The 21,692-nt window shown below is 41.9% G+C and overlaps 2 protein-coding genes across 4 annotated transcripts; one reads left to right on the top strand and one right to left on the bottom strand.

Annotated features, from left to right (window-relative positions):
* Nucleotides 1-151: 151 nt before the first annotated feature.
* pkd1l3 (polycystic kidney disease 1-like 3) lies at nucleotides 152-11,469 on the top strand. Its single transcript, XM_030094555.1, has 23 exons — nucleotides 152-520; nucleotides 2,134-2,220; nucleotides 2,335-2,360; nucleotides 2,458-2,491; nucleotides 2,574-2,635; nucleotides 2,726-2,788; nucleotides 2,895-3,053; nucleotides 3,152-3,264; nucleotides 3,483-3,606; nucleotides 3,700-3,822; nucleotides 4,639-4,861; nucleotides 5,136-5,317; nucleotides 5,399-5,629; nucleotides 5,710-5,811; nucleotides 6,948-7,126; nucleotides 7,701-7,847; nucleotides 7,954-8,156; nucleotides 8,450-8,631; nucleotides 8,763-8,895; nucleotides 8,990-9,185; nucleotides 9,269-9,485; nucleotides 9,707-9,791; nucleotides 10,279-11,469. The coding sequence occupies exons 1-23, from the start codon at nucleotides 199-201 to the stop codon at nucleotides 10,320-10,322; spliced, it is 3,237 nt and encodes a 1,078-aa protein (XP_029950415.1). The 5' UTR covers nucleotides 152-198; the 3' UTR covers nucleotides 10,323-11,469.
* Nucleotides 11,470-16,166: 4,697 nt separating this feature from the next.
* ist1 (IST1 factor associated with ESCRT-III) lies at nucleotides 16,167-21,076 on the bottom strand. Of its 3 annotated transcripts, none has more exons than XM_030094788.1 (10): nucleotides 20,979-21,076; nucleotides 20,348-20,442; nucleotides 20,038-20,218; nucleotides 19,278-19,365; nucleotides 19,103-19,186; nucleotides 18,897-19,007; nucleotides 18,619-18,795; nucleotides 18,239-18,340; nucleotides 17,747-17,789; nucleotides 16,167-17,294 (listed from the first exon to the last, which is right to left on the bottom strand). In XM_030094788.1, the coding sequence occupies exons 2-10, from the start codon at nucleotides 20,427-20,429 to the stop codon at nucleotides 17,128-17,130; spliced, it is 1,035 nt and encodes a 344-aa protein (XP_029950648.1). In that variant the 5' UTR covers nucleotides 20,430-20,442; nucleotides 20,979-21,076; the 3' UTR covers nucleotides 16,167-17,127. The 3 variants fall into 3 exon arrangements, with proteins under 3 accessions (XP_029950648.1, XP_029950729.1, XP_029950809.1); XM_030094869.1 differs by having other exon boundaries at nucleotides 16,167-17,301; nucleotides 17,754-17,789; XM_030094949.1 differs by having other exon boundaries at nucleotides 17,747-17,753.
* Between the last annotated feature and the right edge of the window lie 616 nt (nucleotides 21,077-21,692).

The raw sequence follows: 21,692 nt of genomic DNA, 5'->3' as shown, positions 1-21,692 counted from the left end.
CCAAGTGATTCCTTTACTTTGCATCTTGTTTGAGTGTCTCTAATGATTTCCCTAATGTATTGAGAAGATATGCAGAGTTTTTCTGGAGAAAGCGCCTTCATTTCCCTGTGAGAGATCCCAGTATTTTTGCTCAGTAGCTGCTCCAGCTCCAGCCCAGGCAGTACTGTGTGTTTCTTGGCTCTTTAAACAACAATTAAAATGGGTCCATTCCTTCAAACATCTCTCTTTTTGTGGATTTCAGCTGGACTTTTATTTGTACCTGAGACTACAGTGGGTTGTCCTGATTTTTCTACAAGATGTGAATTTAAATTGGAAGATGTCTGCTTTGAGTTTATCAGAGATTTGAAAACCTGGTCCCAAGCCAAGAGCAGCTGTGAAATGCAAGGAGGGGAGCTCCTGAAGGTGACCAATGAACCCATCAAAGTTTTCCTGAACAACATCAGCAGCAAGAAAAACACCAGCAACTTCACCTGGTGGCTGGGAGAGGACATCCAAGGAAGTGAAGAGGAATCTACAGCAGGTTAGTAAAATGTTACATTTATTTTGAAGTCTGGAATTGTGGAAGTTTGGTGTCAAGTTTGTTTTATCTATTCACACAAAAACTGGCAACAAAAAAAGGTATACTTCAAAAGAGAGAGAGAGAAAAAAGTTTTTTAATTCTTTGAAATTATTCAGTGAAAAGAAACAGCCTTACATGAGCATTGAAATATTTGATCACAACTTTTAATCGAAGGCGGCAGCTGGTTTCTGGTGAACCAAACGAGGCTCAGTTTGTTTTGATTTTTGTTTGTTTAAGTACCAGCACAATCTGAATTTGAATATTTGCTTCAAGGAAGGCGTCTCTGAAATGTACTTTCAAATGAAAAAAATAAGACAAACATAGCAATGTCCATTTGTAATTGTAATCAGGATGAAAATACCAAACATGTTAAAATTTCCAGTCTCACCTCCAAAGTACTCAAACATGACAAATAGTTGCATCTGCTGGTCAAAACATAAATCACTGATTAGATAGGACAAAACAGGCAACAAGTGTACACGTTTTTAAGTGAATTAATCTCCTCTTGTTTAACTTTCATGCGTCCCTTTAATAATTTTTATCTCGTGATTGCTTGTAGTTCATAAAACCCTTAATCAGGCACTCCTTAAAACACATTCAAATTAGACGGATTCACAACTGTGTGCTTTTAAAGACACTTTCAAAACTAGTATTTCGGCATTTTGAAGTCCGTCAATACAAATAAACACTAAAGTCTTCATATAAATAAAATCATTTGGAAACTGTTACCTCAATAAATTGTACTCAATTTAAGTAATATCGAAAATGGATCACCAAATTGGATCAAATTTTCACTGGACATCCTGAAAAAAGCTCTTACAATCCAGTTGACTCGTTATATACAGTGGCATGTGTCATTTCTTTAGAAGAGTGATAAGTTTTGTACTTTTCTTTCAGGAATATTGAATGGTTTGTTTCGAGGATAAAACAGAAATGCAGATACAGTATTATCATACGAGGTCATTTGCCCTTTAAACCTTTAGAAACATAATAGGATGCACAAAGCAATTGTTTTCCTAATAAATTACAGTCCATCCAATCCTTCCATATTTCAGCCACTTTTTTTTAAACTCAGTATTGCGAGGCCCTGGCGTCAATCCCAGCTGACTTTAGGCAAAGGAAGATCATACACCTGGACAGATCAGCAGTCCATCACGGGGGGGATTGCACAAAAACACGGAAAGACGGAGTCACGCTTATAGCCGCCAATTAGCCCCACAATATGGTTGTGGACTGAGGGAGGAAAAGGGAGGACCAAGATGCCAAGTTTGCATGTTCTCCCTGTGTGTGTGGGTCGGATCTCTCTTGGTCCACAGCCAAAAACAAAAGATGAACATATGAGGTTAACTGCTGACCGATTTGTGACTGTATATCTCTCTGTGATGAACTGGAGCACCATCCAGGATGTATTCTGCCTTTTCTGCTGAGAAGCTGAGTTGGATAAAACAGTGAAGAAGATGGATGGATGCGGTAGTTGTTGATGGGTGTGGGTGTCTTTTTCACGCTACTGGCATGTGTTTGTGTGTGCCTGCATAATCTCTTTGTTTTTGTAACGGGCACTGATGCATTTTCAGACGACCTCTGCCCCTTCATGAAGCTGAATCCTCTTCGTGTCACAAAGTCGGCCTGCAACCAGAAACGAGGCTTCCTCTGCACCCACGGTATGTTCCCCTTCCTTATCCCTGCTTAGAAACCCTCACTACATGAAGTTTATTACCTCATTAGTTTTGTGTTTAACCACTGTGTCTGTCAAAACCGTTCTTTTTGTTTTGAAGCTGCGCAGTCTCCACCAAAGGCAAATGTGAGTGAAACAATTTAAAGAAAAGAAAAAAACACACACAAACCTCTGCATTTAATCTTCATGGTTGGTTTTATTTTCTTTCTTTATTTATTTACAGAAATCAATGGCCTTCAGTCACAAAACCAGATCTCGTAAGTTCCATTCAAACATCTCCCAGCAGCGAACGTGTGTATCTGTGAACGTCTCAAACAAGCAAATACACTTTGATTTCAGGACTCAGGAGGGCCGTTTCTGTCATGGGTGCGAATGTCAACAACATCCACAAACTTCTCTATGTGAGCGAGACCTCCTTCATTTCACATACAGGCTGTTATCGGTCCCTTATAAAAGATGAAGAAGTGACTTTTTTTTTTTTTCATAAACAGGAAGCAGACAAAGAGCTGCGGAGGATGGAGTTGACAGTAGGTGAACCAACAAATGACAACAGGGTGAGTAAATTCAGTTTGGAGAGCATGGGAGAACGATCACCTAATCCTCGTTGCATTATTTACATCTTTAATTGTTTCTAAAATGCGTGTACTTTTCCCCTGACAGGACGACTTTATCAAGTACTTGCTGGAAGGCACGAAAAATCTGACCTCAAAGTTTGCTATCAGTAACAACTATACCATCAACCACATCATCAACTGCAGCACTGGCATCTTGCTTCTCTCGTTGAAAAAATGCGACAAAGAAGAAAACCCAAATCCAGTTGTACGTTCCCCTGTCTATATCAGCTGCAATGTCGAACAGATGCTTGTGAAGTTGTTGCGGCTCTGACAGTTAGATAACATCACTATCATCTCTTTCAGCCTTTGTTTGAGAGAATCTTTGAGATTTTTCGGGAAATTTCTCTCTTGATCGGTGAAGAAATCTCAGAATTGATTGTCTTTCAGCACCCATCAGGCACCATCTATCAAACCAGGTCAGTATTTGTTTTGTTCTCTGTTTTGTTTTTTTCTTTAAAAGAGATTATTATGTTATTTTGATTGGATCCATCATTTAATTCATTGGGTTGAATCTTGACCTTGATTGTGGGAGACCCAGCTTCAAATCCCACTTTCAACAGGTCACATGACATGAAGAAAGGTAGAGCGACTCAACCATCATTTATGCTATTTGCACTGGATTTCCCTCTTTTAGCAAACCGCCTGAAGAGATTGGAGACCTGGTGCTTGGCTCAAAAAATGAAGGTGAAGTTGTCAAGTTTCCACCATCTTCAGCGCTCAGTTCACACCTAAAAGACTTCTCCAAAGTCACCGCTCAGGTCGGCGTGTGTAACCATCTTTTATGACTGCGTCTTTGTCGTCATCCACAACCTCTTCAGCTGATTTTATCCTGTTTTTATCCTGAAACTCAGGTTTCCACGTTCAGAAACAATCCCCATCCATCTTCTGAAAACATAACAGGAACTTTGTGCAATGTTCAACTCAGCGATGGAAAAACAGACATCAGGTTGACGGGTCTGACAGATAGGATTGAGGTACAGCTGACACGAGAAATACAACCTTGTTCTCTTTCATGACGCATTTAAGATGCTACAACAGCAGATATGATGGACATACCGGTCAATGTTACAGTGTTTCTCAGTTACTGCTCCTTTGAAAGCAGCAAACTCACAGAAACAGTAACACATGACTGTACAAACTCAAACTTATTCTCATGAAAAAGGCAAAAAACAGTCAATAATAAGACACCATCTTTATGAGTACATGACATTTGGCAGGCTGTAGCAGCAGAACTGGCAGTGATGAGCATCTAAAAACATAACTGTTTCTAAAATGTTTAGAAAATAAACTATTTCTAGATACAAAATCAATTTTATGCACCCATCATGCTGTTTCTAAAGCTTCTCTAATATTTAAAGGTGCATCTTGAATAAACCAAATGTTTGTTGTTGTTTTCTTTTTTTTAATCAGAAATAAGCAGTCTTCCCTTACTGAATCATAGACCTGAGCAGCAGTGAAGAAAATAAAATATTGAATCACCATCTATGAGCTCCAACCAACAATTTTCTTACTCATTTACTTTCAAAGGCTGGATACACATGACTAAGTTCTGTACTTTTAGGGAATGCCAATTAAGAAGATTAAGACATTATTATTCATGCCAAGAAGCTCAAATTCATATATTATAGCAACGTTAGTATTACACGTCACAAAAATTAATTCCCTTGTAGATTTGTCATGAAATCAGTCCTATATTTATATAATGTTTTGCTTTGCATCGCTGACCTCCTCTATCAATCAAACTCATGTCCAGTGTCTTTCTTTAAGTTGTGACTCTTCATTTCCTGCAGATCTTCCTGCCTCGTCCTAACGCTTCCTTGTCGATGAGCAGCAAGTCTGTTGTTCTGAAGGAAAACACCAAATCTGTGACTGTGATGAACGTCTCCGATGCCAATACGACCATCTTCTTCAGCGTGAAGCCCAGCCTCAACGTGTCCCTTCATCTCAACCTGACCTTTGGGACACCAGACGCCCCCAAATTTTCCAGAAACACCACTGTCGTGACCCACGCAGGTCGCTGCTGCTTCCACAGCTATATATACTAAATATCGTGGCATTGTTAGTGTTATATTATTACTGTGCATTCAGAAATATTCCATCCCAGAGCAACCAAATTTAAAATGCTGATCGATGAAATAACAAACAGGACAGTAGCTGCAGGTCCTGGTGGTTGTTAGTTTCAGACTGCTCAAACCTCTGAGAGGCAAACTGAGGGTCAGCTTCACTCTGCTGTGACTGGTTTTATTTTTTAATATGAATTCATGTGTTCTGTTGATTCTTGCTTCAGAGGCCTATCGCTGGAAGATAACTCCAGAAATGCTACAGTACACTCCTGGGATCTGGCACGTCGATGCCAAGCTCGACAACTCCAAATGGGAGCCGGGTTTGATTCTGGAGATAACGGCCTTCATGACCAAGTGTCTGTACTGGGACGAAGTCAAGGAGGTGTGGAGCGTCGACGGCTGCATGGTAGGATTAAACTCTGGTTACTCTTCATGTGGCGTCATCCTCCCGAGCGCGAGAGTCACCCGTGCGTCTCTGTGATCTTAGGTGGGAGACAAAAGCACCCCGGAGTCAACGCAGTGTCTGTGTAACCACCTCACCCTCTTTGGGAGCTCCTTCTTCGTGATGCCAAACCACGTTGACATATCTCGCACAACGGAGCTGTTTGCCACGGTGAACCAGAACTACGTGGTTCTGGCCCTGCTGTGTGCTTTCTTTGGTCTCTACCTGATCACCCTGATATGGGCCTGCTACGCGGACCGCAGGGCACGTCATAAGGTCAGCGGACAGTTTCCACAAAGCAGGTGTTTTGTGAGGTTTTTATCACAGTGAATGGGATGTTTTTGTTGTGCTGACAGAGGAAGCTGACTCTAGCGGAGGACAATCACCCTGGTTCTCAGTACAACTATCTGATCAGTTTCCAAACAGGCCACCGAAAGAATGCTGGGACTTCTGCCAACGTAAGTCTCCTCTGAAAGTCTGAAGGGTCTGAAATGGTTAAGTTTTTGTTAATTTATGGTTAATTTAAGATGTGACTGTATGGGGGTTTTATCTGAACTAATGATGCTGATCGTAGAGGTCCCAGATGACATTTGGAAGGAACAGAAATCAGATTAATAGAAGAAGAGTAGAAGACAGAGTACTGCCATGCATTTGAGATGAGAGGTCAGAAGAGGATAAGTCAGACTCTGCCTCAGGTGGAACAGAAATTCATATTTAATTCCAAAAATAAAGTCCACAAGATCACAGGAACCCAAGCTGAGTCACCAAAGCGCAACACATACCGGAACACAGACTAACCAGCTAACAAGACACTCACAGGAAAGTTCAGTATATACCAAATCACCAGGTGAAGACAATCACACACTCAGGCAGAGGTGAAAGAAATCAGGATGGGGAGCAGCAATCATACGTGAGGAGGGAACAAGGAGCCTGAAACCAGTCAGAAAAAAACACAAGAAACTAAAGGAGAAAAACAGTGATAAATAGATTAACTCTATAAATGTTCTTTAAACACACAGCCCTGTATCCAAACTTCAATGAACAATATGTTGATGTATGTTTTTTTGGACAATCTTTCAAGTTTGTAATGTTGGAACTTCCCACTGGTATTTGAATGCATCATAATTCCAGAGTCAGCCTCCCAATATCCCAAGCAGTGATAGAAAAACAGGACATGATTTCATGAAAATGACTGGATGAGCATTTTCAGTAATTACATTTTGTAAGGTTATGTGGAGTAAAATACATAACTAAACAACAAAATGTTAACTTATCAAAAGGCGTATTTTGTGGTCTTTTTAAAAGCGTATCATGGGCTAGCAGTTTTCCTTGTGTTTGCATGAGCACTCGGGTTTCCTCCCATAATCCAAAAACAGGAACTTGTGGTTAATTTGTGGTTGGAAAACTGCCTGTGTGACAGTGGTCGTGCAGTCCCTGTGATTGAACTGATGAATTTTCCAGGACAGCCTACGTTGGAAAATTACCCTACAGTAATGATGCCAAGGTTACACACTCAGCGATAAGCCTGGTCTGTCAGGATTAATCATGTGAAAATGCAGTGCTGTTTTATCAATTTACTCTTTCAATCTTGCAGGTCACGGTGATGCTGATTGGCTCAGAGGGAGAGAGCCGTATATACAACCTCGCAGATCCCGACAAGCCCTTGTTCGAGAGAGGATCTGTTGATATGTTTGTGCTTTCCACACCCTTCCCTCTGGGCGACATCCAAAGCCTCCGGCTGCAGCACGACAACTCTGGAGGAAACCCGTCATGGTGAAGCTGAGCATCTCCTGCATCCATTGCATTTTTGAATGGATTGATTTAACTCGACTCTCCGTAGTACAGCTTGTTTCCTTTCGCACAGTGACGCACTTCAAAAAGCCTCATCACATCATGTGGCTAAATATCAGGTGGCCATCTTTATTAATGTGCTTCAGTGTCTGATAAGCTCACTTGAACACGGATCGGATCTATGTATGAGCATGATAACCACTAAAAAAGAATTATAATCAGTTACGTCATAGCAGCCTCTGCATGGCGGATATAAAGACATAACGTGTTACAGACACGAGTGAGAAAAGACTTGAGCGGCACTTCAACATAGGATTATGGTCTGAAGAGCACAAAATGCTTTAAGCAGCTGTGTTTCCAGTGAGATACTGTAACGGTTAAGGAATAACCAATGCAGTATCACATCCATCTTCTATTGCTCTTAATCCTGTGCAGGGAAGGGGGCGCTGGAGCCAACCCCAGCTAACTATGAGGGCAGGTTACACTCCATCTTATCATCTGTTTAATCAGTCAGTTTTGTTTCTTTCATGTGTCTCACTTGATAAAAAAATTAAAGGTATATCAATAAGGTGACCATCCAAGATCTTCAAACAAGACTTGTGTGGCACTTCCTCTGTGGGTGTTGGCTGAGCGTCGACCGAGGAGACGGGATGACCAAGAAAACCTTCAACGCCGCCAAGAACAACGAGATCGCCAGCTTCAGGTCAGAGTCCAGCTCCTTTTGTACTTCTGACACAAATCGTTCAGCTCGTGGGGTAATTTGCGACAAACGTTTAGCAATCTTGCGCATTCCTGTCCTTTCCTGTCAGAAACATTTTCCAGAGCAGAACGACGACTGGCTTCAGGGACGAACACATCTGGGTGTCCATCGTGGATCCGCCCTCACGGAGTCCGTTCACGCGCGCCCAGAGGGTTTCATGCTGCATGAGCCTGCTGCTTTGCACCATGGCCATCAACATCGCCTTCTGGAACCTTCCCGTGGACAAAGACTCAGGAGTGATCTTCTCAGTTGGTGATTAAACATGGAGGGACAGACAGTCAGACACTCACATCTAATGGTTACAGTTACAGAAAGGTCTGTGAGCCACAGAAGGTAAATGTGTGCTCTGCTTTATGCTTGGAAAAAAAAGTTTTTGGCTGTACAACAATGGGAAACACACTGATCACGCCTTCCATGGCGGGTCAGAAACAGCATAACTGAGCTCAACATCCAGACGCTGTAATTTAGACACTACAGACTGAAATCCTTTTCACTTCCGACTGGCCACAAACACTTTCTGTGTTCCTTCTTTTAAATCCGCCCAGGTTCAATGCAGATCACCTGGCAGGAGGTCATTGTCGGGGTGGAGAGCGGCCTCCTCATGTTCCCTATCAACATCCTCATCATCACCATCTTCCGAAGCATCCGTCCGCGCGTGATCTCAAAGCCTAAAAATGAAGAGGCAGAATTAGGACCACCTGCAGTGACTGTGCCGGCCATTCTGAAAGTGTGTTTTCAGTGTCATAGCTCTGTGTGACATTTTTTTGAGTGTTTACTTAAAGTGCTTTTGTTTGTTCTGACCTTGTTTTACTTTTATATAATGTTCTCTTTCTGCCTTGTGGTTGTTTGGTCCTTTAGGAGACAGACGAGGTCATTTCGATGATGAGCAAAAGTCCAAGAAACAAGGCTCTAGAGATGAGCAGCCTGCAGTCCACCGCTGATCTTCTCAATTGCTTGGACAGAGTGAATACATTTGTTCAAGCTATGCAAGGTAGTGAAAAAAGAGACTCAAGTCTGCAAGCTGCAGATCTGAGTGTCTCTCTGCTGCACAGAGATACATTGTTTTGTTCTGATTGGTGTTTCAGGAGAAACCGAGAGCGACCCCCACTTGGTGCACAGCACCAGGTTCCTCCTGGCGGGGCTCTGCCACCTCCTCATGTCTTTGGAGAAGCTGGATGTCAAGCACTTCTCAAGCATGGAGGAGCATCAGAAGATCTTCAGTCTTGCCAACTTACTGGTGCGCAAGACTGAGATGGTCTTCAGCAGCCACTTGACCACCTGGTCAGCGCTCACGCTCGCACAAAAACTACGAATATCTGATCAGATTGCTTTCATACAGTGTGTTTTCCGTCCTGCGGTTTCAGCCCACCTCCGGTGAAGAGGAAGAAGAGGTCCATGAGCTGCTGGCTGCCCTGGTGGTTTGTGTTCGTGGGCTGGTTCCTGCTGCTGTCCATCAGCGGAGTGTCCACTTTCTTCACTCTGCTGTACGGCTTTCAATACGGCAAAGAGAAGTCCATCAAGTGGGTCATGTCTCTGGGCCTCTCCCTCTTCCAGAGCATCTTCATACTGCAGCCTCTCAAGGTGCGTAAAGGTGGAAAACTGATGGTTTCAAGCGGCAGAGCATCATATTCGGTCTTGATCTTGAGAATGAGAGACCTGCATCAGTATTAAAGGAATGAGTCAAATATTTCTATTTTGTATTTAATTAATTAATTATTTCACTAATCTTCTGTTTGGATTCCTCCCAATAATTCTCTGTGTTCAGTCATTGGTGATTGGCTGTGGCTTGTTTCGGCTCACAGGTGATTGGCATCGCAGTGGTCTTCGCTCTGCTGCTGAAACCAGTTGCTGTGGAGGAGACTGAAGAAGTCGAGCAAGTGCTTCTCAGTAAGAACACTTCACACAGCCCTTCAGAGGCCATAATTCATTTGGGTGTACAAAAATCCTCTTTAATTCTTCTACTCAGCGTTGCAGTGCGGCGTACTGTGAGCGGGTGCAAAGGAAATATTAATATGTTCTGTTATGTATTAGTCATAATCCTTAAAGCTGATATATTCTATATTTTAGAGTTCACAGAACCTTGATTTCAGTAAGGTTGTGCAGTCAAAACAGAAAAATATTGAAAAGCTCTAAATGTAAGAGATAAAAACTGCCTGTAGCCCTCTCATAAGCTCCACATTTCTTTTTAAAGAAAAAAAAAGATTTGTAGTGTCAAATATTTCATTTATATTTTATTTCAAATTGAGGTTTTGCATAAAAGTGAGTGCATGAAAACTTGATTTCTTTGTTCTGTGTGGAGTCACGCACTCCTCCTCCTGTCATGAGGGAAGTGAGGCACTGTGAGGCTGACGGCCATGTTTCCTCCGTTCAACAGGTCAGCAGGAGAAGTGTAAGCAGTACGCCGGCCGCATGCTGTGAGGACGCCGCCTTCGCCCGCACCTCCCCAACACCCTCACTCCTGGAACACTCCTATACACTCCATGCACGCTTTGGCAGCTCAGGTGGTTTAAATGAATGCATGAATGAATGCTTTCTACTGTAGTTTTCACATTGTAAGAGGAGCCACCTCGCCTGCTTTTTCTTAATCTTTTTCATGATTTCTTCTGATACAGGAAAAAAAAACATGCTGTGAATTAATCCCTGACTCCCAGGTTTTTTCCTGCAGATCCACTTTTCATATAGGGTATCATATTATTAACACCTTTTACCAGGATAATCTACTTGCACTATATTTACATATGTATACACAAAAGTAGTTTTGTTCAGCTATGGAGAGATTAATCATTTGGTTTATGTTTGAATATTTTAGATTGATTGGTGCATTTAGATGCCTTAAACTGTGAGAAACATTTCCATCATAATGACAGTTATAGATTAGGATACATGATTGTAAAATATATTTTCATATTTAGATAATCTGTTCAATACTTTTCTTTGTGTTCACGTGTTGCGTAATTATTTCAAATGAAACATTGATGTTCTTCTCCCTCATCTAACAAGAAACCCAGAGTTGCACTTTGTTCTTTGTTTGAGCATTAAGACAAAGTGGTCTCCGAACACTTATGCTAACAGACAATAATTTGCAGTCAGAAACTTTGGAAATATTGATATGATCAGCATTCCAAAGCTCCTAAAAGCCGCAGCGTGTTGCTGTCAGCACAGCTTCCCATCACTGCCAGCCATTAATTGTACCCGAACACAGACTTTCCCTTGTAGAGAATGACGAAGAAGCCTTTATGTAATTGTACATATGAGAGCTAATGGTTTATTGATCGCCTCCATCACTGTAATATGTGCTGAGAGTGCATGTCATGTCTTTTTATCATTCACGTCTGCTACTGTGAGATTTGAGATCCCCCTCCCTGAAAGATTCATGAAACAGAACTAACTGCGTTCGATTTTTGCGCGTGGTTTGCAACTACAAGCAGCTTCGCAGATATTTTAATATCTCAACTTCAGTCATCTGTATGTCTATTTAATCCACAAAGATTCATTTGATGGCTGGCGTTCTGAAACTTTGCTGTATGTATGACGTGTGTGTTTGAATAAAGAGATCTCTGTTAAAATCTGCAGAAGGTGGTGAGAGTTCATGCTTTCCAGATAAAACAAATGCTAAAATACAAACTAAAATACAGAATGACAAACCAGGTAAAAGTTAAAATGCAGAGAGTTTGCAAAATATTGTATTTAAATCTGGTTCTTTTTTTTCTGTACAGACTAATCAGTTAACTTGCTTGAAAGGTTGTGAGGGAAATATGGCATCAAATACATTCAAAAATCTTCTTTATCACTTTATTCAGCTGTGGCCAAAGGTGAGGTCAGGGGCCCCGGAAAGGTCGCCAGTCAGGGTTAACACTGACAGACACTCACATAGAGTCGCAGCTGCCTTAGGGTTAAACATTAACCTCACATGGATGTAGTGGTACTTAGGAAGGACAGCCTACTGAGAAAACATGCAAACTCTGTCCTCAAGTCCAACCCAGACTGCAGATAACTCAGCAGGTTATGAGGCGTGTGTTCTAACATTCATTGCAGCATTATGCCTGCAAAGATACATCAGGAAATCGAATAAGGATTTCAGCTGAGATTAATGAAATAAATAGTGAATTTAGGCTTCCAAATGTAATTTATCCTTTGATAAACATCTGTATACCTTGTCAGAATATACGAAGTTATACTTCAAAAAGAATATTTTGATTGTAAATACATATATACAAATGACATTCTTCACAGGAATGATTGACAAAATAATACAAACAGATACAGTCAATGGATATTTGGCTTACTTCTGCTCATTTGCAGTATTTTTTTCATCTATTTCTTATTACAAATACACCAAGCTAAAACCAAGAGTTTAAGTCTCTTGTGTTTTTAATGGTTGATCATATAACTTACTTAAACAATAATTCAACACGGAACTTACCAGACTTTGTATTCAAATTGCTTCATCGGATGACTTGTGTGTCACGTGATGGTGAGGTGGTTTGCATTTCTAGTGCGAATATCCCCAGTTTGAATCCAGCTCTGGGAGTGTAGTGTCCACAAACTGTACCCATGTTTACTCCAAATAATAAACAAGAATTTTACTCTAAATTCTCTTCATGTGTGAATGTGACTGTATCTGTTGTGTTTTCCTGAGTGACACTGCTTGATGAAGCATGAAGATGGATGAAGCAGCATAGAAGACGGCATCTGTTTATCAGTTGTAATACTACATAGAAACAAAAACAAAACCTGTTTTCATTCCTGTAAAGGTGCATGCACTTACTGTACACCACTTTTGGCCTAAATGGGGCTAGTTTTACCCCCCCTTGCTTTGAGAGTTGTGTTCAGTCAGTCAGAAAATGTGCCTTTTCAGACTTGAAGACCGTTCATATTACTTCTAAAGTTTCACTTTTCAGTTTTTACAATGACCGAAAGATTTAATGCTTATCAGACAGTTTTGTCCAAGAACCACAAACAGAAAAATAGACCAAGACAGGAACATGAAGAAAACGTTCTGCACTCACTGTCTTGTGTTTCTTTGGTTCTGTTATTTCTGCCCTTTAATTTGTAATATTACATTCAGGTGTAATGGAGGATGTTCTATTTGCTTTGAGTTCCGGGTGGATCATCAAAATAACTGGTGGTTCTGTTTGTCAATCATTCTGCTGAGCGGCTTTCGTAAAGCCGTTGTACGTGCTCGCTCCCAATAAGGTTCTACTTATTGCGCATGCGCAATCAGAGTGTTTATGTAGCCTGTGAGCTTCGGTTTCAGCTAGTACTTACCGATGGCGAGTCTGACATAATGAAACTGCAACTGTTTCAGAAAATAAGCTTTATGAGCGAGGCCGATCGCAGAAACTGTCAACAGAGCCGTGCACGCCTGGGGAAGATGGGCTCGCGCTCGCACGCTTCCGACATTTGATAGGTGTTTCCTCGGGAGAAGCAGTACTAGTGCAGGTAGGATGGTCTGGTGCATGCGCGTTTTTCGAAAAGCGAGTAAAGCTTCATCTTTTCAAGAAAATAGTCCACTATTCCTTTAAAGGTGCCTTAAGGAGTTTGCACGTTTTATGCAAAACAGCGGCCCCTGCAGGCCTTGGGTGTAATGCAACTTAGTGAAAAACTCGTCCCTGTGGCTCCCGTGCAAGGAAGAGGGGGACTCCGTCTTCGCTCGTTTAGTAGCGCTCAAGTAAGATTTAAGTTTCTTTTACCTGGTGGAGTCTGTGCTGGAGCTGTGGCAGTGCTAGAAGCCAGTCTTTTCTTACTTTCTGGAAGATCCTGCTCAGTTGTTGCTCACTAAGCATCTGGCGGAGTAATGGCGGACAAAATGAAACCTAACCAGCCGGAGCGCGCATTACGTCATTCCTTTCAAATTCTCCCCAAAAAAACTCTGGTGTCGGACCGGCACTGCAACTTTCAAGTGACAATTTAGCGCTGTTAGCGGTACTTGTAATGAATATGTCAGGGCACATTGTACACATCATTGAAAATGTGTAACATATTTATGGTGGAAAATAAGTATTTTTAAGGTTGTAAAACTCCTTAATGCACCTTTAAGTTAGCAACACTTTTTTTTCTTTAACTATCTCGTTTTGTTAAAAACCACCAACAAAACTTCGAATAGCCAGTTTCACATGTGGGTTATTTACCATTGTAATGTGAAAACCGTTGGAGCAGGAGCTCCAGGTGCTTTGTGGTTTGTAGTTTGAACACCTCTGGTTTAATGAGGGAGGAACAAAAAGTTGAGAAAGATTAGACAGGATACTGAATAATAACTAATAATGGCATTTTGCAGCCAATAATACTAGAGAGTGCTGTCATTCTCAAATAACAGATGCACATCAGGATAAATTGTATACACGCTCATACCTGTGCTGACTGCAATGCCAAGTAGTCTGAAGATCCAGGGCCAGCTGTTCTTCATTTTTAACTGTACTTTAGACATCAAACCTTCAATGTGAGAATTCCCCCCCCCCCCCCATTTCAATTAGGACAAAACAGAGGAATTTGTTATCATCTCTGAAGCTCAGAGAAAATAACTGTGAAGATGCAACACAAAGTAAAAACCTGGGTTCAAAGCATAACTGCTTCTAATGATCCAAAGAAATGTTGCCTTCTCTGTAAGGTTGACACAGGGAGAGTTTTGTGTTTGTTCATGCCAAGGAATTTTAATTGTCATACCGGTGCACGTTACATGATGTGGTATGAAATTCCATACTGGAGGCCTGGTTGAAACCAAAACAGAGAATAAAATAGAAATGTAATATAAAATAGTGTTTGAAATCGTAAACAGAAAAATAGGCCAGTGATGCCGGCACAAGAATGATGGGTGCTCTGCTTTCTGATCTGCAAAAAGAAGCACAATGAAAGTAACATATCTAAACTTTAACTGATTCAAAATAAAGCTCCATGAAGACTATAAAGAGAGCGCATTACATGCATGTATAGCATTTGCTCTGGCTATCTGAGCGTATCAGGAATGGTTTCAAGATTCTTTTATAGATGTATAAATTTCTCTGTTGTCTTGTTGCTATTTATCACAGAAACTTCAACATACAAAATGTTTCTGTGTTGAATAATACAAACATCTAGTAAGAGTCTTCTCAGTTTTTACCTGCTTTACACTGGCGACATCTACTGGTAACTACGTGTCATTACAGCGTGTAAAACTAGGTTAAAGTTGAAAGAATGGAATGGAAGCACTTCATGTGAAAGACTTTACCAGTGTTCAAGTTTCAAATAGTCCTTTATTAAACTCTTTTAGTATACACCAGGGAAAAAGAGAAAGCTTTGCAACAAGACACAATTCTGCGTCCAAATGTTTATCATGAACCAGTCACAAGAAGAGAAGCCGGCGAGCAGATCACAGTCTGTGTAGTGTTAAAATTACCTCGCTCTACTCGATTGAATACATGGAAAACTTTTTAATGAACTGTGTCTCTGTCGCCCAGGTGGAAAACTTGTCAGAGCACCTCCAGGGCCGGCTTGTTATTCGAGCAGAGCTGGGTGTGGTCGGGTTACGGACATCACGTCCACGAGAAAACAAACCCCCCCCCCACTCAGATTCCCCACGCCAACCATTCACCTCCACTGCCAGCGCAGACTATTTCATCCAGATCACAAAGGAAATGCTTTAAAAGATAGTCCGATACAGTGAGAGCTATTTTAGAGTGGACTGTAATTCGATTGAACTGAGACATGTTTCCAGTCTTGATGGGTAACAAAAACTACATCCTGGTACAGACTAGGAAGGCCTCTGATGAGAGATGAGATCTAAGGCAAACGCAGTGGTGCACAAACAGTTTGAGTCTCATGCACATGAACCACAGACAACGACACACACACACACACACACACACACACACACACACACACACACACACACACACACACACACACACACACACACACACACACACACACACACACACACACACACACACACACACACACACACACACACACACACACACACACACACACACACACACACACACACACACACACACACACACACACACACACACACACACACACACACACACACACACACACACACACACACGAGCTCTGGGGTTCAGATTTACATCGAATCAAATCAGGCTGTCACGTGGCTGCTTCTGTCACACAGGATTTTCCTTGTAAATTAACTTAAGAGTTACAAAAGTGCAGATGTTTGGTAAAACTGACATTCAAAAGGAAAAAAAAATATTTGGAGAAACTGTGTAGAAAACAGATTTGTCAAATATTGAACACCTTCCTTCTTCCAGACTTATTGAGCTGCACACTTAAATCAGTCCTGGAGATAAGCCTACCTAGATTATCTTAAAAGTATTATATTACACACATCCATACACTTTCTCTGTCACGTTACATCTGTGTCCCATCACACCGCCGCAACAGATGAAAAGTTTTAAAATATGCATGCTTAATCTGATATGGATACAACTGAAAAAGTTTGAGAAACTCAGCAAATTGAAATCTAAACTTTGAAACTGTTGATTCCACAGTGACAAAACTGCATGCCTGCCAACACACTGAAAATATGGCTTCTGGCTGTCTCCTGTAGCTTTAAGGAAACCACTGCTGGGTGTTGGAGCCCCGCCTCCGAAGCAGTATGGTGACTTCACGACGTGTGAACGCCCGTTTCACCCACCGGTGTGGAACGGCCCGTCAGGCCCGTTCGACCAGTCTGACGCGGGACTGAGCGACACAGTGGCAGAGATCACAGCGTGCGCAAAGAAAAATCAAGGCATGTACAGTAAATATTAGTCAGAGCCACAACCCCAGCAAAAACAATGATGAAAATCTACACGGTGACGCGGTTCATTATAGACGAATGGGGGGGGGGAAATGAAAAGTCAGTGCGAACTTAAATGACGAGGAGTGAACAAGGCTCAACACTAACATGGTTGTATAGAACAATTTATATCATTTGTCAGATAGAAAGAAATTAAAACATGCCACAATCTCTGGAATCGTGGAAAGAAAGGACAGTTCTTAGATGGGTTAATGAGCGTCCACACCTTCAGTAAGCAGGTCATGAGAGGCCATAAATGAGGTAAGATACATATTCGTGGATTATCTATGGAAAGTTACGTCACTGCAAAAGGGGGAGGAGAGAGATCCAAATCTGATTCTGAGTCTTGAACTCTTTCCGTTTGTTGATTTGTGTAGGTGTTGGAACTGTGAGTGTAAGTGTGTTTGTGTGTGTGAGTATATGGACCGGGGGGCATCTCAATTAACTCTTCTTCTTCAGCTCCTCGAACCGCCGCGTCAAGTCGTCAAAGTCGATGTCATCCGAAGTGGTGGTGTTTCCGCCGAAGGAGGACGTGGGGAGTGTGTCGGGAACAGAGGGGAGTTCTGGGAGAGCGTTGCTGTCAAACATGCGAGACGAAGGGCCCGGACCTGTAGAGGCAGACATGCATAATTTATGGAACTGAATGTCTGGAGGTGTATGCAACAGCTAAAAATAGCAGCAGTGATTTTATATGAGCAAGCAGACGAATGACTTCAGTCATTTTTCAAGGACACATCTATAATTTGACTATATTTTTCTGCCACTAGTAGTACTCAAAAGAAACGTCAAACTGCAAAACGACTTTGAGATTTAACCAAAGCAGAAAAAAACATTACCATCTGTGTAGTTACTAAGAAGAAAACCTTCTTTTTTTCCCCCTTAATGGGAAATTATTAACTGTGGTAATCAACAGAAATTCTGAATGAACTTCAAGTTGACCAAATGAGCGAAGAAAAAAAACCCACTGCCAACTGATCCTAAGAGCCAAATATTTCAGCAGGATTTCTGGATGGATAATGTGTACGATCTGTCACCGGAGGGGATTGCTGGTAGAACTCACCTACAGTCTGGGAAGGAACAGTATTGTCAGAAAAGTCCTCAATCTGAAACAGACAACATACGTCTCAGTGATATGAATTGATATGACAGGTGTGTTAGTGGGTAGTTTTAAAAATATAGTAGTAAATATCACAGAAAGAGGAAACTGTCAGTGAATCTTAAAGAAACCATCACCGTCTCATTCAGAAGTAATAAGTCTGATCGCTTTCGGCTGCGTGAGCCCTGTTACTTCCTGCTTTCTGTCTGGTTGCAGAGCAACAGATCAGGCAACAGTTAGTGTGTTAAAGCAGCACCACTTCAGACCACCTGCACCCATGCGAGTGAAGCAGACTCTGAGCTCGACTCTTGAGAGATTCCATCAAAGTGTCAAGAGGACAGACAACAGTGAATAAGCCGAATAAACAGCTCTTCCCTGAGTGGTGCCCTGCCCTGTCCGTCTGTCCATCTTTGGGAACAGGAAGGGGGCATGATGGGAGGGGGGTCAGTCACTTACAGACTCGTATGTAGGGGGAGAAGTAGGCAGCTGAGGGGGCTGCCCTCCACCCATTGGGTGCTGGAAGCTGTTGTAGTTTCCAATGGGAGCATTAAACGGTTCCTGGAGGAAAACAGAGATGGACAATTACAGTTACAGACGTATCAATTTCACAGCCTTCACTCCATACCAAGTAAGAATCACAATACAAGCACTTTTGCCCCTTTTTCCTCTAAATAAAGCTCAACATTTCACACCTATTGCATTTGTGACTGAGCATGTAAAAGGAGCTGTGTTTTCTCATTGGACATTGTACTGCAGAAGTCTAGCAAACACTGTAAAGAAAGCTCTATTGTTGGAATTTTTTTAGACATCAGAGAAAAGTAAAACTGATCACTTACAGCTCCTTTGGGAGGTGGGTAGTTGAAGGGTGTTGGCATAGGCATGGGCATAGGCATAGGCATGGCCATGGGCATGGCAGCAGCAGGAGCAGTGAAACCTCCACCGCCTCCACCTCCAGACTTCTTGTCATGGTTCACGTCGATCAGGTCCGCCTCCTCTCCGACACACACCTCAGGCTGTGAAGAACCAGTGGTGGGTTATAGTGAGTGATAAAATCAACAGGAGTCGGTGATCTCATCCTTCATGCTGATTGGACGACGGATTCTTCGATGCTTACCCGCACCATGGCGTCAGGTTCATACGGCACATTATAGTTCTTGGCGATCTCGATCAGGTAGCGCTCCACCAGAATCTTGGGAGGAGCCTCCACACTCAGTTTGTGCATCAGCTATACACAAGGAAACACACAAACAGATCATTACACTCATTCATGCAATCTTTAACAGAGTTATCAGAAATGGTTTGAAAAAACAAAACTCCTACCCTGTCATTGACAGTGCCGATCTGGTTTGTCCTGCATAGCTTGCCGTACTCCTTGCTGTACTTTGCACAAAGCTGATCACACACCTGAAAACAGATTTAAAAACAAGCCGGTCAACAATAATCTGACAAGAAGAAAAAGCATTCTACATTGGCATTCTATCAAGAAATTACTTACAATTTTTAGCTCGTTCACTTCCGACTGGAGACGAGGTGTTGCCCAAATGAGTGTTGACACGGCTTCCTGTAGGCCTGGATCGAGTTCCCTAGGTAGCGTGACAGGAATGAGGTTTTTAAAAGCCCAAAGATTTAGACATACACACGTACAATGGGTGAGTACAGTTTTAAAGTTCCAAAATTACGTTTAAGATCGTCTAAAAATAAAGCCAGTAAAAACATAATCTGGCTTTTTTTCCCCAATAAAATAGAGAAGGTGGTGCTTTAAATGCAAAACATAAGCAAAAACTAATATTTATGTTGACATCAATAAAACTACTGTCAAAAGATTGCTGCCATGCATCTTACGGAGTAAATTAAAAAGTATTAAGAGCTGATCGGGGCATGGAAGTTATTCTGAAGTCCAATTAGTATGAGACTACAACCAAGCAAAGCCTCACGTCGCAATGAAGATGAACAGCAGAAGGTATGAAATATACTTTAAAGAAAACCTAAAGAGGGCCTTAAAATACATCAAACATTTACAGTAGGTCAATTTGAAAACAGACCGAGTGCCAGTAAGGTGAAGCTCATATGTTAAACTCTTTGTAGGTATTTGATGAATAATAATCATTACCTCATGTCAAGTCTGCTTCTCACACACACACATCTATCTGTCTACATGGGATCAAGCTATGGCATAAATGACAGACTGGTGATTGTTCCAGGACCACAAAAGCCCGCAGGAATTCAATTTTGATACCTGTGTTTAAAATACTCACTTCATAGACTGAATGAGGCCGAAGCGAGCCAGCAGCAGGTCGCAGTAAAGCTCCAGGATCTCCATGGCCTCCACCAGATAGTCCTCCCTGATGATGTGCTCCACACGGATACGAGCGCGCTCATCTTTCCCCGATGACAAGTAATCAGCAATCTCCTTCCTTGCCTTCTGAGCAAGCTCAGCTACATTTCAAATGAGTTAATGGGAGCAGGGCAGACAGGACAGTAATTAGTGGTATGAATGGAAACATAATTCACAAACAAGGTCTCAGTTCAGACAAAGTGTTCTTTGTATTCAGCTCCAGGACTCACTTTTCTTTTTCTCCAGAAGTTTGAGGCGGTTGATGACCAGCCGGAGGTTGACTCTTAGCCTCTCTGCTTTGAATCCCACCATGATACCTAGCTGTCTGTAAAGAGGAGCAGGACACTTACAGCAAAATTATAGAGGCCATACCCTCATCCCCACCTCTGATCCACTGAGTCACCTCATCATGTGAGCAGGACCTGCCCACAGGACCGAGTGACTCATCAGATTTACTTTACAGAAACACAACATAAATAAAAGATACATTAAACACTAAATCAGCCTGTTCAGGAAACCTTCGCAGCAGTTAGCTTCTTTAGCCGACTCCACCGACAGCTGGGCTGAGAGGAGCGAGCCGTGCTACTTTGAACTCAGCTGTCCATTTCTTCACGTCTCGGTCATCTATAGAGTTATTTCACCGTGACCTGACCGTTAATCGCGATTACAAAACCCAATGCGGTGTGTGAATTAACTAGAGTGCTAGCTACCGTTCGCTTTGCTAGCACGCGCCTGAGCTACTGATGTTAGCGCAAAAAAAAAACAAAAAACTTATTCAAAACAACCGATCAAATAGAAGCCCTCTTTAGAACCGCAAGTATTTTAAACACATCGACAGTCAAAAAGCCCGCGGAGACTTACCTACAAGATGCGAGACGGCGTTACACTTCCAACTAATTTGGGTTCGTGTTTGTTCCGTCGCCTGGTTTACTTCCGCAACCAGTCCGAGTGACGTCATGGGGATTTTTGCCAGAAGGGGGCGTGGCCAGACAGGTGTCACGCAGTACACAGGAACACATTTTCACATGACACCATATGACGTAAGTGTTTATCTTCTTTAATTACATTTGAGAAATAGTCCTCATTTGGGACTACTTTGATGCGAAACAGTCAAGAATCTTATTGTGTATCGGGCTGTTTGTAAATTACTTTTCCTGTTAAAGGACTGTTTTGACCACTTAAAACACTTCCTGCTTCCATGGAGACATGTAAAAGAAGACAGCAGAATGATGGTCTTTTTTTGGTTACGATATAGAGAAAATGTACTCAGGAAAACAATTCAGAGTTACTCAAACTTTGAACGTTTAGAAAAAAAAATGTTCATTGCGTAGTTTTTGCACTTCTACTACTTATAATTCTATTTATGAAATTGAATATATAGCAAAAAGTGCTGCAAAATCATTAGCTCATCCTTCTGTTATACTCCTTTATTCAACTCATAGTCACAGCGTTGCTGGAGCCAATCCCAGTTGACAATGGGCAAGTAAAACATGGGAGAAAAACCAGAGTATCCAGAGAAAACCCACACACGCCGGGAGAACATGCAAACACCATTCAGAAAGGCCAGGCAAACGC

The sequence above is a fragment of the Salarias fasciatus genome, chromosome 1 (genome assembly GCF_902148845.1).
Source record: "Salarias fasciatus chromosome 1, fSalaFa1.1, whole genome shotgun sequence".
In the NCBI taxonomy this organism is placed as follows: domain Eukaryota; kingdom Metazoa; phylum Chordata; class Actinopteri; order Blenniiformes; family Blenniidae; genus Salarias; species Salarias fasciatus.
This window is presented reverse-complemented; position numbering and strand designations above follow the sequence as displayed.

Excerpts from the sequence above, each read along its gene's own strand:
- pkd1l3 (XM_030094555.1), top strand. The coding sequence starts at position 199 with ATGGGTCCATTCCTTCAAACATCTCTCTTTTTGTGGATTTCAGCTGGA. Across the intron at positions 7,848-7,953 it reads AACGAGATCGCCAGCTTCAG|AAACATTTTCCAGAGCAGAA; the intron begins GTCAGAGTCCAG and ends CTTTCCTGTCAG. Across the intron at positions 9,792-10,278 it reads AGTCGAGCAAGTGCTTCTCA|GTCAGCAGGAGAAGTGTAAG; the intron begins GTAAGAACACTT and ends TCCGTTCAACAG.
- ist1 (XM_030094788.1), bottom strand. The coding sequence starts at position 20,429 with ATGGTGGGATTCAAAGCAGAGAGGCTAAGAGTCAACCTCCGGCTGGTC. Across the intron at positions 20,219-20,347 it reads ACTTCTGGAGAAAAAGAAAA|CTGAGCTTGCTCAGAAGGCA; the intron begins GTGAGTCCTGGA and ends TTTGAAATGTAG. Across the intron at positions 17,295-17,746 it reads TGTTCCTTCCCAGACTGTAG|GTCCGGGCCCTTCGTCTCGC; the intron begins GTGAGTTCTACC and ends CTGCCTCTACAG.